General features: G+C 44.4%; 1 protein-coding gene across 4 annotated transcripts; it reads right to left on the bottom strand.

Annotated features, from left to right (window-relative positions):
* Positions 1 to 649: 649 nt before the first annotated feature.
* On the bottom strand, positions 650 to 16,379 carry crema (cAMP responsive element modulator a). Of its 4 annotated transcripts, XM_084546910.1 has the most exons (8): positions 16,278 to 16,379; positions 14,561 to 14,677; positions 14,322 to 14,453; positions 11,497 to 11,585; positions 11,244 to 11,386; positions 10,941 to 11,129; positions 3,082 to 3,241; positions 650 to 2,547 (listed from the first exon to the last, which is right to left on the bottom strand). In XM_084546910.1, exons 2-8 carry the CDS (start codon positions 14,666 to 14,668, stop codon positions 2,403 to 2,405), a joined length of 966 nt encoding a protein of 321 aa, XP_084403036.1. In that variant the 5' UTR covers positions 14,669 to 14,677; positions 16,278 to 16,379; the 3' UTR covers positions 650 to 2,402. The 4 variants fall into 4 exon arrangements, with proteins under 4 accessions (XP_084403036.1, XP_084403037.1, XP_084403038.1 ...); XM_084546911.1 differs by lacking the exon at positions 16,278 to 16,379 and having other exon boundaries at positions 14,561 to 15,588; XM_084546912.1 differs by lacking the exons at positions 14,561 to 14,677; positions 16,278 to 16,379 and having other exon boundaries at positions 11,244 to 11,348; positions 14,322 to 14,440.
* Positions 16,380 to 16,657: the final 278 nt, after the last annotated feature.

Genomic DNA, 16,657 nt, shown 5'->3' with positions numbered 1-16,657 from the left:
TACTGTTGTATTTTCTTCCATTTGATTTGATTCACCAAACATTTAAGTGATCGCTGATTCATTTCTGTCCACATTTCTTCCTCAAAGACAATGGTTCTCCACTATCCTTCCAGTTTTTAATAATGTGTTGGACAGTTCTTAACCCAGTTTTAGTAGTTTCTTCAATCTCCTTAGATGTTTTCTCTGCTTGATGCATGCCAATGATTTGACCCTTCTCAAACAGACTAACATCTTTTGTGTCTTTAGACATGGTTGTTGAAGAAATGAGAAGCTACTCATTGCATCAGTTGGGGTTAAGTAACTTGTCGCCAGTTGAAAGATAATCACCCATGCAGTCATTATCCAATAGGAGGCTCCTACTGTATTTGCTTAGTTAAATCCAGGTGTAGAGCAACTGACCAGGTTGTAAAACGGTGCTCAACACGAGACAGGATCATGCAATGGAGGTGTGACTTGGGAGCGTTAGCCGTGATAAAGAGCCTCATTTGTTTAAAATAGTGCAGGCTGAACGCCTCTTCTCCTTCCTTGGACCACGTTAGAGAGGCACTGCAGACTAGGATCACCCCACAAGAGCTGCTCTGACCCAGTCAAGTCCTCTAGCCGTCACAGTTTGTCCCACGTCCAAGCCTCTCAAATGACAGCAGCCGCGTCAGATTCAAATATTTTATTGGAGAAACAAAAAAAAAACAAAATAATAGTTTTACAGTTCAAACAACTGAGAGGAGAACACCTGGTAAAAGATGGAGCCATTTAAAACAGCAAGAAGTAAGTGAAGTGCAGGAAAATTCAGCTCAGTCGATACCGAGAAAAGAAATATCAGAATTTTATCACCGCTCGGGTTCTTTTTATAGAACAGAGCAGAACGGGCACCCCTCCGAGTACAAGCCGCGACAGCTTGGCTGGTAAATATCAAGACCGCCACGGGCTGACTCACACTGTTTTCATTGATAAAAAAAAAGCCGAACTGCGACTTTAAAGGGCTCTGGCAGCCGACGCGCAACAGACGGCCGTTACTCTGAGGAGTGCTCTTTTCTGTCTACACACACACACACACACACACGCACAAAGAAAATAAAAAATAACACGAATAAAATATAGTCCAGGGAACGACTAACATCAACAGAAGCACGGAAAGCAGGCAGTCTCCGAGTATTAACACGAGATGATGTATTTAAAAATAAAACATCTTTACAAAAAAAAGAGAAAAAAGAAATAAAATTGGCATCGCCCTTTAAACAGAGCGTTTTAAATATTAAGCCGTAATCAAATACAGTTTTATTCCAAAATGGATGGCCATCGTTCCGAACAGAAAACAGTTGCTTGACAGTAAAAGCAAAACGGTTATTCTTCAAGATTCTTCACACATTGAACAACTATTTCATAGGTAAGATTCGCTTCTTAGGATATTAATATATATTAAATTGCTCAAATATCTGTAATAGAATATATAATTTCTCATAATGTGCACACTGTTTGGTGCATTCTGTGCTTCGACTGAATGCTTTCATTTCATTTCCACTCGAGTCGTGAAAAAATAAAGATTCTTTTCCAAACTCAGACGACGCCAGTCTAAAATGGCTTGAAATGTATTCTGATGTTCTGTAATATATAATATTATATATATATTTTATTAAATATAAAACCTTTTTTGACCAAATCAAGACTTTTCCAACACACTGAAAAGGAAGAAAAGAGAAATCACTTTACTGACAAAAACGCTTGAGGACATTTCACGTGAAGGAATGCAACGATCAAAAAATCAGAAGCGCGAAATTACACGAGCTACACGATCAGATAAAGTTGCCCCGTTGCCGTTGCTGCTGCTGCTGCTGGTGCTGCTGGTGGTGGTGGTGTTGGTGGATCTCGCGTAGCATTCTGTGCGCACCTCGCCTGACCGCAGGGAGAAATTTGCCGGTGGCGAGACCTGGCGAACAGAGTTTTTTTTTCTTCTTTCTCTCCCCCTCCTGTTATCGCTGCGGTTGAGCGCCACATTTTCAGGAAGCACCTGTATTTCCTCTTCCTGTTCTCTTCTCTTCTCTCTCCTCTCCTCTGGCTGGCTGTCTCTCATTGGCCGGCCTCGCCTCGCCTCGCGCACGGCAGCGACAGCAAGCACGGCGCGCACAAAACACTTGAGTCTTCACATGCAAAGGGAGCGCAAGATAAGAACGAGAGCAAAACTGGCAAGCTTCGAGCCACTCCAATCCCTCCCCACCCCGCCTCCCCCCCAACCTCCCGCGACACTTCTGAATTTTGGCGTGAATCAGGCCTGAGTGAGCAAGAGAAACAAAGACGGTCAAAGCGGTTTTTGTTCCGGAGTCTTTAGTTTTTTGTTGTTGTTTTTTTTGCTGTAGCGGTCTCTGTGAACTGTCTCCAGCCCGTGACTGGACCACAGGCGGCCGCCGCTACTCGGCTTTGTGGCAGTAAATGTCCTTCAGTGCTTTGAGCTCTTCAATCAGGGTCTTGTTTTGGTTCTCCAGCACGGCCACGCGGTTTTCCAGACACTTCACGTACTCTTTCTTTTTCCTGCGGCACTCGCGGGCTGCTTCCCTGCGGAGGAAAGAGGAGAAACACGAGTTAAAAAAAATGTAGTTTAAACTAAATGGAAGCTACGCTGAGCCCTTTTATAAGCTTCAGCGTTTCTGTCTTTATTATTCCGGGAGCACTGACCCGCTGCAGCGCCTCGGCAGCACCTGTGCATCTTTAACCTTTTTCTTTGACCTTTGCACTTCCAGTGACTTCTCGCTTTGGCAGAAAAACAAAAACTGTGAACGTCAACCACCAAACCGTCAGCGTCACACTCGTGTCAAAGTTTCCAGTTCAGCTGCACTTGTGTCCTTTCACTTTTGGCGCATGATTCTAAATAATCCTTGAATGCACGGTTTCAAATGCAAAGCCCTGAAATCAGATTCACAATTTGGAGAACTCCAATTTAGGGTCACAAGCGATCACTTGTACTTGTAAAGGCATCTCATTGACCGCATTTTTGCTTTGCCCGTGCAGCAAACATAATCTGATTACCGCCTCCAGAAATAGCCGCTCGCTTTCTCTAAGGCCGAGCCACCTTCGGCTTCCAGCTCCTACCTGTTTTTCATCAGCCGGACCTCCCTCTTGCGGGTGATCTCTTCGGCGTGCTGCGACGAGGGGCTCTGCATGCTGCCCGGGGACGCGGCCATCACGATGCTCTGAGCCAGGCCCGAGTTGGGCGAACGCAGCTGGTAGGCGGGCATGTCCCCCGTGGCGGCTGTGGGAAGAAGAGGAGCAGAAGAGTTAGGGCCCCCGTAACCTCAGCCAAGGATGCTCATCCGCTCTTCCTTCCTGCCTCAAAGGATGAATTTCCTTTGACTGTCCCTGTGAACGGGTATTTGTCGGCCGCACTAAATCTGATGTCAGTTCTCCAACGTGTTGCGGAACGAGCTGACACAGCGGCGGTTGCTTCTCGTAACTCTGCCTAAAACATTTATAGCTGACGGGCCTCGAAGAAGAATCATTTCTGCTCCTCGTGCAACACACATGAGTCATTTATGCTACGGGATTAGCGTCAAGCGGCTGTAACCGTGGCAACCGAAGTTACGGGCTTCAAGAGGTGTGTTGCCATCAGCAAAAACATTAACACACACTTGTGCCAGTTCATTAGGTACACTAGTGGAACAGCCCTGCACTAACAGAGAGAGTCGTCGATTCAACTGTGTTTGCATTTTGGGGGTTTGTTTTTGTGCTTTGAGTGCTCTTGAATTAGTATAATTGTTGCACGGCTAAATAACAGAATGTAAATCCAGTTTAACGGAACAACATCCTGCCAAATGATCGCACAGCTGAGCAACACAAACTGAAAATTACAGCAGTTACCATGAGAGAGGATTGAACCTAACCTCCTATTACCTATAACACTATTTATCCTTGGGGTCAATGACCTAAGCAATTTAAAAACAAACCCCCTCACCCCATCCCACCCCACATCACATATACATCCAGAATACCTGTTACACGACTATGGAGAAACTTTTTGCCGAAAATTTTTGTCCGAAAAACCAAAAATGCCCTTTTGGGACATTTTCGCTGCGGTTGTTTCTTGCATCATCACAACATCCTGTTTTGGCCGTGTTGTTTCGGCCATGTCGTTTTGGTGATAAATTTTCGATAAAATTTGCAGATTAGGGATGCAAAAGTGCATTTTTGTTTTTTCAGCCGAAAATTTTCGGTGCATGCCTAATCTGCGAATTTTATTGAAAATTTTATCGAAAATTTTATCGAAAATTTATCACCAAAACAACATGGCCGAAACAACACGGACGAAAATTGCAGGGGTTGTTGCTTGCATCATCACAACATCACAACATCCTGTTTGGGCCGTGTTGTTTTCGATAAAATTTTCGATACAATTTTTCAGTGCATCCCCAATGCAGACCAGCGTAAAACCTCACCGACTGATCTTTAAATTGGAACAAGATATGTTTAAGTGGCTTTAAATCATTTCTAAGCACATGTTCTTGGTGTTGGTATGAAAATCTAAGATCACAACTAACTATGTCGGGGTCCCTATTAAATATGAAGCAAAAAAAAAAGAGATTTAAAGATATATTTAGAGACGTTAAATGCTGAATGGGGTCAGACTGAGCGTTATTTTACTACGACTGGCACACTTGACAGGCGTTGGCTGACACCGTGTCTGTCCTAATGCAAAGCAGTGTGCGTGTGTGCGCCGCTGATAACAGTTGATAATAGCCGTGGAGCCGATTCTGGAAAAAGCCATTTAAGAAAAAAAAGAAAAAGAGAAGAAGAAGCTGTTTTCTAGTTTGAGTTGAGTCATCAATGAGATGAGTCAACTCTTAACCGCTCGGCTCTGCATGCTGTCTCATTCCACTTCAGCTTCTCTCTGTTCTTTTTTTTTTTTTTTTTCTCACTTTGTTCCTGAGAAGTTTCTATCATCTAACCCCCCTCCCTCCACCACCACCTTCCCCCCTTCCTCTGCTGTGCCATCACACACACACACTCATTCAGAAAGACACACGGCAAGCGAGCGCAACCGCAAACGCACACTCTCTCCCCCCTCCCCCCCCCCCCCCCCTCTCATTATGATAACAGAGTGACTCGAGCTGTGCTGACGTCAGTGCGTGCGTCTCACTCGCCCGTTTCGCATTCTCCCTTCCCTGCCTGGCTTCTGTTCCAGGAAACTGGAGTGACGTCAAACCGGCAACTATCTCACCCCCCCCCCCGTCCACAGCCACCCGCACCTTGCCCCCCTCCTCCTCCTCCCTGCTGCTGCTGCTGCTGCCCGTCTGCCTGACAACCAGTGTGTTTAGGAGCAGCGGGACACGGCGCTGAACGCACCGACCGAATGCCTCTCAACTCTCTGGATCTGCTTTTTTTCCTTTCCACCCTGAGCTTCCCACACTACTTTCCTTGTCTTGCACTGGTAAAAAAAAACAAAAAAAAGGCAAGCACCTGCACCAGGGTCATCCCCAACTCCACAACACATGAAGTAAAAGTGACAAGTAAGTCATTCAAATTTAAGGAAAGTTGGAAAAATAATCTGCAAACGGTGCAAGTGCCACCTAAAACACACTCCCAATCCTTATCATAGAACGTGTGCACACATATCAGCAGTGAGAACAGATCTCGGCAGTTAACAAACAAAATAATAATAATAATAAAAAGCCTCTACCTGACTCAGTCTCATCCCCAGTTACAGCCATCTCCTGTTTCCAATAATCCAGCACCGCGGCAGTAGGAACACCTCCGCACTGAACAAACACACTCCTGCCCTGTCGCGCTTCACTTCAATCTGTGTGCCTTCCTCCTGCTTGGACAACCTTTTTCCCTCTCGGCTCTCTCTGTGCCAGAGTGGTCGCTCGTCAACTTTGCAGCCCGATTACAATTACTGGCATTGACATCACAATGACATCACTCCCTGCGCGCTGAAGTCAGTAAAACACAGAGGATTAGAGTTCCTCCTCCTCCTCCTCCTCCTCACCCTCCTCCTCCTCCTAACTCCCTCCCTGCAGATCAGCCGCTGAAGTACAGAAACACAATGTGAGCTGGGCAGGCAGGCAGGCTTGGGAGGGAGGGAGGGGGAGCCAGAGGGAGGGAGGGAGGGGAAGGTAGCGGAGGGGTTGTATTTTTAGCCCGAGTGACGCAACTAGAGAGACGCTCGACAAACAAGAGGATATTGTGTCCCAAGTGGCTGCCGTGCAAACTGTTGAGCTCCATGGGTTCAAGTCGTTCCGCGTGAAGGGAAGTGGGAAGAAAGCGGCAGGACTCTGCAAAAAAGTAATACAAAATAAAAGCACGTGGAAGGATTCTACGGGCCGCTTCGGCTGCTGGATGACTGAAAACCCTCCACCACAGAGGAAGTGTTTCAAATTACGCTAACAGGAATCATGCATTCGTTTGTTTTTCTGAGGGTGAGCAGTAACCTACTTACGAGATAACTCAAACCCTGCAGGACTTCTTTTTTTTTTTTTTTTGCAGCATTATTTTCACTTTATCGATACAGTGGAACAATTTCTCCTACTTCCAAAGAAGTGGTGGTGGAAAACACTTGCAGCAAACCCATGCGGCTTGGCTGAACCTGTTTCCTCTTTCTCAATAATAAACAGTAACTACTTCCTAATAGACAAATGAATAATATCAGCATTATTAAAATGAATTAATAAAATACACTAGCCTTTATTACTTCTGGGTTGTCTCTTTAAAGGCTGTGCTGATTTCACGAGATAATTATACACGCTGCGTCAGTGTCAGTGTGATCTGCTTAGTTCAGCGTAATCACCTGAAAGTAATAATCATTGTGTTTTCGTTAAGGGAGGGACACTCCACACTGACATTAAAAGGCTGACTGTGACGTCGCCTCACGTCTCCTTACGTCTGGACCTGTTGAACTTGAACACACTGCGGTTCAGAGCGGGGAGGAATGTACAGACGTATACGTTAGGGGAACAGAGCAAACCATTCACAAACGCATGACTCAACGCGGTACAGCCGGCTCTAAGGTCAGGATTTGGTAGTCCGCCTACGCCTAAAGGACAAAGGACACTCCTTTGAGGATAATAATGCACATACACCGATCAGGCATAACATTATGACCACCTTCCTAATATTGTGTAGGTCTCCCTTGTGCCTCCAAAACAGTTGGGACTCATCAGAGAATGGACATGGGCCTTCTGAGGGTGTCCTGTGGTGTCGGGAAACAGGATGTTGTTGGCTTTGAGGGGAGGGGCCTCTGTGGATCATCCCACAGATACTTGATCAGTTTGGGATCTAGTCGACTCGTCGCCGATCACGTGACAATAACAACACAGACGCCTCCAAGAAGACAAGCGAGGAGCCCAGTGGGTCGTTGCAGCAAACTAGCAGCCGTTCATCAAGTGTGTTGAAATACTTCACTGAAGATAAAGCCCATACTACTGTGGCATGCAGAATATGTGAGTCAGTCCTGAAATACAACTAAAGTACTGCTGCCATGCACACTCATCTGAAAGGGCACCTGCTAACGCTAGCAGAGGAACGGTCCAAATCCTCTGGACAGCAATGCCGTTTTCCGCTGGCTACGGCCGACGGTAGCTCGTGTTCAAGCTTCAATAAACTCCGTAGCTTCTTTTGTGTGGGACGTTACAATATGTATTCAGGTCAAGAATATTAGATTTCGTTGTTGCAAAGCATTACTTTCTACTGTGTTTTTATGTGTGACGTCATCGACTGGTCGACGTTGACTCGACTTTCACCACATATTAATTGTCTTTAAAACATCGGAAGTCATTCAACCCCTAGTGTGTCCCTGTGTCAGGCTGCATCCCGCTGGGGGTGGCTGCTGCCATCAAGGAATGTCATTGCTATGGGGTGGGGGTGCCTGGTCTGGTCTAGGTGGGTGCTACATGTCTAAGTAACATCCACACCAATGAATGCCAGGTCCAAAAGTTTCCCAGCAGAACACTGAATTGATGCAAATGGTCAATGTTGTTTACTTCTCCTGTCGGTGGTTTTAATGTTGTGGCTGATCTGTGTATATTATCTACAGATGAGACAGATGGTGTCAAAGAAGAGTAAAGCAAGCCACCTATGTCAAATTGGAAAACCCCTTTCTGAACAGGAGAGGTGGACTGAGATATAATCTGACATTACTTTTAACTTAGGAAACATCTGTCCACAACAAGTTTCACGACCGTTCACACCTTCAGTCTGGTTGTTACAGTACCATTCACTGAGGAAGGAAAACAGAATCCTCCAGTTTCAGGTATCTAGTCATTACAGACTGTAGTCATGTGAGTGATGTTCCTATTTAAACCCCAACTCTCCACCAGTCTTTTAGAACTGAAGAAGCTGCTTGGATCTAGCGTCTTCAAGAAACTCTACAAGTCTAGCTGTCCTTATCTTTTGGATATACCATGACCTGGATGACCGAGAACCTTCACAGACACACTGTAAAGACCGCAGCCAATGGCTAGCAGGCACATACTGTTGCGTTCAGCACCGGAAATCTTAGTGGTAGTATTACTTAAGAGGCTAGGAAGCTAGGAAGAGCTACAACCCATCGTACATCATGGTGTGTCAACATTTGCGTATACGAATGTTCTGGAACGGCGTATGACTACGTCGCGGTTACTTTTCTGTCCATCACAACATAAATCCCGCCCAAACTATTTGGTTTTCCCGGCGGATCCTTGCCCGAGCATAATCATTTCCTAACAGAGCAACTCCGGACCAGTTTGGCTTCCAGGCTTTTCCAGTTTGCTTCTCATGCACTAAAGTGAGCAGCTAGGACTTGTTCTACTGCCGATTCAAAATGCTGGACAAGGATCCAGCTAGTGTTAACGGTACAACCAAAACATCCGACCATCGGCTGTCATGTTTGTTCTTTACATCTAATAAGGGAACATGTTCTGCAGAGTCCACCATATTGTACCACCATGTTTCTACAGCGACTCAGAAATACTGAATCTAGAGGCAACCTTTGACCACAGCACATTAGTTTCTCTTACTTGCTTGCAAGCGAAACAGTAAGGAAGGGGTACGGTTGGTTGCAGCCTCACCACTACATGCTACTCGTTCGTATGCACTTCAAACAACTCTAAATGCTCTTAGTAGCTTCATTGAAGTCATACAGATCTCATGGTGTGAGCTGAGATTAGTTATTCATAGCTCAGTCTGTGGTTAACACCACAGTTAGCGACAATTGCAGGCGCCTGCAGCCGAGCAGCTTCACCCGGGCCTTTGTTGTTACTACAGCGCTCTGCAGCTGGATGGAAGTAAACAGCTTCTGGGTGCATAGGTCAGACTGAGTAGGCAAATAACACTGTGCCAAAGTGAAAGCTGCCAAAAACTGCAACTGAAATACAACCGCTAATGTAGTGGGAGTCCACAGCACAAACGGTGAAACAAAGGCAATCTGCTAACCACAACAAAGTATAGGTAAAGCATATAATGAATAGGTTTTAAGGATCTAACTGCAACTTCAGCTTTTGATAGTTTTCAAGAACGTCAGTGTCAATTAAAAGACCAGAGCTTCAAACAACGTGCGCCTGCAGAAAAAAAAAAAGGTTATTGAGAAATCACTTATCGTAAATGTGTGGGCCTTTTCGGTTTTTGTGCGGATGGCTTGAGTTCTCAAAAGATATGATCAGATATGTTTGCATAGTACTGTGTTTTTAAAGTATTGTTCTTACTGTAATAAATATAATAAAGCCCTTCCTGTCAGTCTCTCAATTAACGGACGGTATGGGCACTTGAGTTAAGTGAAAGAGCAGACAGTCTTTTTACAGCACATACGAGAAAGACTGTCAGCTGTTTTGATGACAGAAGCAATATGAAGTTCACTTTCAGAGAGAGAGTAAGAGCAGAAAATGAAATTCATTTGGGCCCAGAAATGCTTTGTAATCTCATCCGCTATATTCCCCCGTGGGCACAGCTACTGAATGATCTATATTAAAAGCCTCTGTGATGAGGAGAATCCTCAGTTGCCTTCGGTAAAGGTAGACCTGTCTTGGTCAATAACACTACATTAGCAAATTTAGAGATTAAGAAGCCTGAACTCAAATCTGATTACATGTGGCAATGCTTAGCCATGAAACCCCCTTCGTTTAAAAGGTAAAAGCTTGCAGACCTAATCTATAAAGTTCAGGAAATTCAAATTCCGTTCCTTGTACCAAGATGAAGATGGTTTTCTCTCGACTTGGCTTTTTTTTTTTGAAGAACATAGAACATAGAGGTCATGACACAGTCTCAGCTGCAGCAGAAAGAACTGAGAAGACCAGAGAGTTTCAGTTGAGTTTGCAAAATCCAGCAGGTTCTCAATCTGTCTGCTGGATGACAGTGAGAAGATCTCTACTGAAATAGTTTGTATGACGTGAAGCAGCAGATCAGAAACCAGCAGAAGGCCAAGGTTGAGAAGTCGGCCAAGGAGGCAGCTGATCTGAGGAACCTTGAGCTGGAGTCAGTTTCCTACAGGGGAAACCTTCGCTCTGTCTCAATGAGTCACAGTCTCACCTTGAACAAATGACCTTCTTGCCGATATGACTGCAAGCAAGTCAAAAGTGGGCGTCTTGTTGATGCACTAGATCGGAGTTCAAGCCCTGAGCGATGAAGGTGTGACTGAACGTTGTTACTGGTGGAATATTTCAAGATGTCAACGTCCTCAGTCACATTGACTTATTTGGAACGGACTGTGACAGCTAGGAAATGATCCAAATGTCACATGTGTTTCAGGACTGTTGATAATGTCCTGGCTCTAAGACACACCAGACACACAGCTCTTCACATCCAGGGCCGGCAGTGTACCCTATATCGAGGCCTTGAGGATGGTTTCACTTGGGGGACAATCATCGTTAAATATGTTTAACATGGACCGCCATCTCAGCTATTGTTTATAACTTCTCGTCGTTGAAGATTTATGGTGACAGGTGTCGAACATTTGTGAGCTTGCGAATTCAAACTTATCTGTGCCTCACCTTGGATGAGCACCTGTCCTCCCTGGATGTAGAACTGCTGCGGGGCGTCTCCAGGCTGGGCTGCACACTGCAGGATGGCGGCACCAGGCTGCGGCGTGGGAGAGCCGGTGACCGCCAGGGTCTGGGCCCCCTGAATGGCTTCGACTCCCGGGCTCCTCAGCTGGATGGCTCTGCCCTGGCTGATTGCAACTGTTCGGGGTCAAAGATGAATGAAATGATGATGATTTATGTTACGTATTGGCATCTTCTCAAGTTATCAAGAAGCTCCCTTTGTGATGTAAAATACACAATATATATACTAACTATATTGTCCTGAGCTGGTCTGGTAGATGGAGGACGGCGGCGACACCGAGGGTGTGCTGGAGACCGGCTCCTCATCCTCTCCCTGTTCCTCGTCGATTTTCGGAACTGCCGGCGAATCCGAAGAAAGCTCATTAAGAATTTTTCTGCCAGAGAACAGAATCCCATGAAGTGATTCCTCACACACGCTACACACTTTACTTGCTGCATATCTCTAGTTTTTTTTTTTTTTTTTTTGCTGCTGACGTCTTCTCACCGATAAGACGGACGCCTGGAGAGAATCTCCCGCCTCTTCTGTGCGTCTGTAGCTGACTCGTCATCCTCCATCTCTGCTACCGTAGCGACCTGCAGAGAACAGGGAGGATTTTTTTTTTTTTTTTTTTAAAGAAAAGCGTGTGAGTAATCTGCAATGATTTTTATTTATTTATTTTAATTTTGGCAACATCTCTTGTGTTAAATATTACAACAGAGGGTCCGTTTCCTTGCACACACTGGCTTTTTTGTGATGCAACCGGGATGCGTTTGTGAAAGACGAGGATGACGCCAGAGAAGGATTCTGAGCAGCATTCCATTCCAGCCTCAATCATTTCAACCCATTACATGCCCTAAGAGAGTCACAAGCCGAATATGAGTGAACAGTTAACACGCTCCTTCCTCCGAGCATGACTAAATGTGTTTCTCGGAATAACAACAAATATAAAGGTGACCCGGTTGTATGTCATCGACCAGAAGGCTTTCATGACGAACATTAGAGCGAAAAGGGGAGCAGCTTAAACTGAGGCTTGTGAACGTCTGTTCATTGATAAGGCCGCTCAGGTCTACGCTTGCAATCTGAAAGCAAGAAATAATTCAGCTGCTGACTGTGAATATTAACTTTTATTAAACTGTGCTTAAACAGAGTGGATCTCTGTACATTTATTCCTACGACAATATACACCGATCAGCCTTACGACAATTCTCTGTTCTGCTGGGAAACGTTTAGACCTGGCATTCATTCATGTGGATGTTACTTAGACATGTAGCACCCACCCCATAGCAATGACACTCCTTGATGGCAGCAGCCATCCTCAGCAAGATGCAGCCTGACACAGGAAGAACAGCACAATGTGTTGCCTGGCCTCCAAATTCACCGGATCCCAGACTCGAGTGTCTGTGGGATGATCCACAGAGGCCCCTCCCCTCAACCCACAGGACCCAAAGGCCCTCATTAACAACATTGTGTTGCCAGACACCACAGGACACCCTCAGAAGGTCCATGTCCATTCTCTGATTTTGGTGATTTTGGTTTCAAAAGGGAGACCTACACAATATTAAGAAGGTGGTCATAATGTTATGCCTGATCAATGCAATTACCACTGTCAAGGTTCAGCCTAAACCGAGAAGTCTATTAGCGGGAAGTATTTACTTCTCGCTGATAGACTCACTGATATGAAGTAGAGAGTACTTCGACGAAACCGCTCTGTGGCGTAGTTATGTCTGCACCTTTCCTCTGAGCAGTTCACTGATTTAATCTCTTTCCTCGAAATTTCTTTGTAAAACTACTTTTCATCAGATCACAAACTAACCACAGCCTTGCAAATAAAGCTGCACATTCGAGAAATCCGCTGCCGATACGCGTGAACCAAGGTTTTTTATTTCCAGTCGCCAAACTATTTCACTGAAGACATGAAAATACGGCACTTTTCTTTTTTATCAGAATTAAAAGTTCTTTTTTTCTTCACCTCACAGTTTGGTTCGTGGAGCTGCTCTCACACCCAGACACAACAACATCTCTTGAATGTGAAGGTTAGACTGATGAGCTTAAACCTCGCCTCCTCCTGCTCAATCCTATTAACAGAGGCACTGCGTTACACCACGAGACCTCCAGTTTACCTTCAACACACAGCAGATAAACATCCATTCACTAAACACACTGACGTCCCAACCTTCAGATTATACGGCCAACACAGAGTGGACAGTTTTTTACTGGCTGTTTTTTTTTGAATAGTGAGATCTGTTGTGTAAACTTTGACTTAAATCACCAGAACAAAGACTGGACTTGGACCCACATCAAATAACCTGAAGTGTTGGGGCCTGGTCAAGGCTTAATAATTGACTTAGAGGGTCAATTGTCTCTGACCGAACTTGAGAAAAGACTAACTGTATATTCAGTGACTGACTTGAATGTCTTGAGACTAGCTAGCTCAAGGTCCAACTTGGGTAACGTCAGTGAGGGTTTGTCCATATATACAGTCAATGGGTTGAGACTAGACTTGAACGTACTTTGAAGGACTTGAGAAAGTCCTTCTCTTCATTGACTTGACACTTGACTTGAGGCTTGGTCAAATGTTGTATGACTGGTAACTTCACATGGTCTCAATTACAGTAGCTTGATAATTGACTTAGAGGGTTGAGAAAAGACTTGGACTTATATTCACTGACTTGACTTGAATGCCATCGGACCTGGGGCAAGCTCAAGATCCAACTTGGGTAACATCAAAGTCAATTGGTCTGGCACAGTGGAGACTTGAGGCTTGAGAAAAGTCCAACTTGGGTAACACCAGTGAGGGTTTGTCTATATATACAGTCAATGGGTTGAGACTAGACTTGAACGCATTTAGAAGGACCTGAGAAAATATCTGTTCTTCCTTGATCAAAGACTCGCTCTAAACTCACTCAGTTGAGTCTTGACTTGTAGTTGTCTTGAATGACTTCAGGCTTGAGGTCTTGCCTTGCTCTAGTTGACTAGTTGGACATGCTTTGAAGGACTTCATTGGCTTGAGACCTGACTTGACACTTGCTCTGTTTAATCCTGAACACTTTGATACTTGAAACAGACTTGTTTTCATTGATCTATCACATGCCCTGATGGACTTGGCACAGACTAAACTTGAATGGCTTCATCCGAAACTAGTTGAAGCTTGACTTGGAGTTGTCTTGAATCACCTGAGCACTGACTTTGGTTTTACCCCAAGGGCTTAACAACAGCTTTATTTGACTGATACAGAGTTTGGTTCTGGTGTCCAACCTGTTCTCAGTTTTAAAAAAAAAGAAAGAAATTGTGCTTAACAGAGTTCAGATTAGACAAGCTTTTGCCCTCACCTGGACAGTCTGGACTTGCGGCGACTGTATGACGGAGGTCTGGGGGGCCTGGATTACACCTGGGACCTGCACCGTCTCACTGTCAGACAGCTGGGCGTCGATCACGTCAGAGGACTCCGCCGCCACCGATATCTTCGGGGACAAATCACGACATTGGTGCCAAAATCCAAGGATAAATCACAGGATTGTGCATTTGGTGAAACAAGAAGAAAGCACCTCATTCCAAACTGCGTGTATACCTGAGTAATGTCTGCATCGGATGCACTGGCGTCACCGTGGTTCTCTTCTCCATCTGTCACTGAGCTGTTTAAACTGCTCTCCAGCTGAGACGACACCGAGGCATCCATAGTCAGTACCTAGACAGACAGAGAGACAGAGAAACAAGCAGAGGCTGACAAAAACCTTCTCCAAATTTCATCACGAGAGACTGCAAACAAAATGACTGTGTCTGCATTTCAGACATTAGTTTTCATCAGATATTGGATTTGTACGAAGCAGCATGTCAGGTCATGGGCCACAGCTGATTAACAGGTTTTTCCCGACAATACAGAAACATTTAACCCTTTTAAAATGTCTCCCTTGATTACCTCGATTCATTATTCAGCACAACTGAAGTTTTTATGAAGAGAAAAGGAAGAAGCAGAAAACCGCTGAAAGAGGCAAGAGTGACTGTAGAATTATAAAATGATCTACACCAATCCGCCACAACATTAAAACCACTGACAGCAGAAGTAGACTGTGTCGTAAATTAAAGTGGCGTCAGATTTGTATCTCAGTCCACCTCCGTTGTCCAGAGCGGAGTTTTTCAATTTGACATACTCTTGACACCGTCTGTCTTCTGTAACTAATATACACCGATCAGCCACAACATTATGACCACTGACAGGAAGAAGTAAATAACACTGAACATCTTGCGACAACTCTTGGCATTCATTGGTGTGGATGTTACTTAGACATGTAGCACCCTTGATTACTGATTCTTAATCGAGGCCTAAAAGAACAGCAGAGACAGAGATTTGTAGTGGGCCAAGTTAAAAAAAAAAAAAGGATTTGCGTTTAATTTACAGGTGACGGTGGCTCAAATCAGACACAAACAATAAACAGAGTTTAAAGGCTTAGGATCATAAAAAGTCAGCCAGCATCACGGCCACCGGCCAGAATACACACTTTACTTCAAATATTGACTCTATCCTCACATCATGGACTCTCATGCACCCGGTACACGATGTGATGTTTATTCTGTGGGATATCAGCTGATGACACAGTTAAACATCACTGTTAAATGTGGCCTCTTTGTCAAAATCGTTACAGTGGAATTAAATTTAAGATTTAATTTTTGGCTCCGGAAATTATTTTTGTTTGGATTACTTCTTTTAATTTCACAGAATATACATGTACTAAATGAAATCCCCGTTTTTTTCTTAAAGTGTTTAACTTTATTTTGTGTGTGTGTGTTGTGTAATATGAAGTAAACACCGACAATAAATCAAGTTGAACAAATTACGCAATGAATGGAGAAAATGCAACTTCCCTTTTCAGTAGTAGAAAGTGAAAATTAAGCTTGCACTGTGGTTTCTCTAACATGTTTTTATTAAAATATAATTATAAACGTTAAAATGTATATCTGAGAGGAATTTGGAAATGCACATTGAAGTCGTGGTCGTTCATGTGGCGTTTAAAGTGTATTTTATTTTGAAGAGGCACTTTTGCTCAACTTCCTGTGTGTCTCTTACTCCATCCGGCTTGACGCAGCTCTGAAAACTTCAAAAGAGAGGAACTGGTGAAGGCCGAGACGACTGAGAACATGTTCGCTCCGCGTCGCTCGGCTAATTCGTGAGGCCGGCCGCAAAAAAAATAAAAATAAAAATAACGCTTAAAGTTTTAGTGGAAAGTTTCGCAGTGGAAACGCGTCTGCACATTTGCCTTCGACCATGTGACAGCTTTGCAGCGACTTACCGAAGTTTTACGTCGTCTGACTCGTCACTAATTACAGTGGACGGCCTGTGCCTCCGCTCACGTAGCTCCCACGTCAGCGCTGATGATGCTGTGCCGAAAATGTCGACGGACGGGTCGGTTTAACGTCCAAGAGTGTTTGGGTGGAGCGAGAGGACGCACTCCTGCGCACTTCCTGGTTTGCAGACGGCGAAACATCCCTAAACTTTAACCCAAGACAGAGCCTTTTAATCTGGCGATAATTTAACAATTTATTGATAAATACCACAATTAATTGTAGTGTTTGAAAATTAATGGCTATTTAGATTTTTTAAATATATGAATAAATAAATAAATAAATATTTTTTTTGCCCTTGCACCAGGTAAACTAGACCATAATATAA

The sequence above is a fragment of the Chelon labrosus genome (assembly GCF_963514085.1).
Source record: "Chelon labrosus genome assembly, chromosome: 6".
NCBI lineage: Eukaryota > Metazoa > Chordata > Actinopteri > Mugiliformes > Mugilidae > Chelon > Chelon labrosus.
Note: the sequence above shows the minus strand (reverse complement) of the source record. Positions and strands in the feature narration are given on the sequence as shown.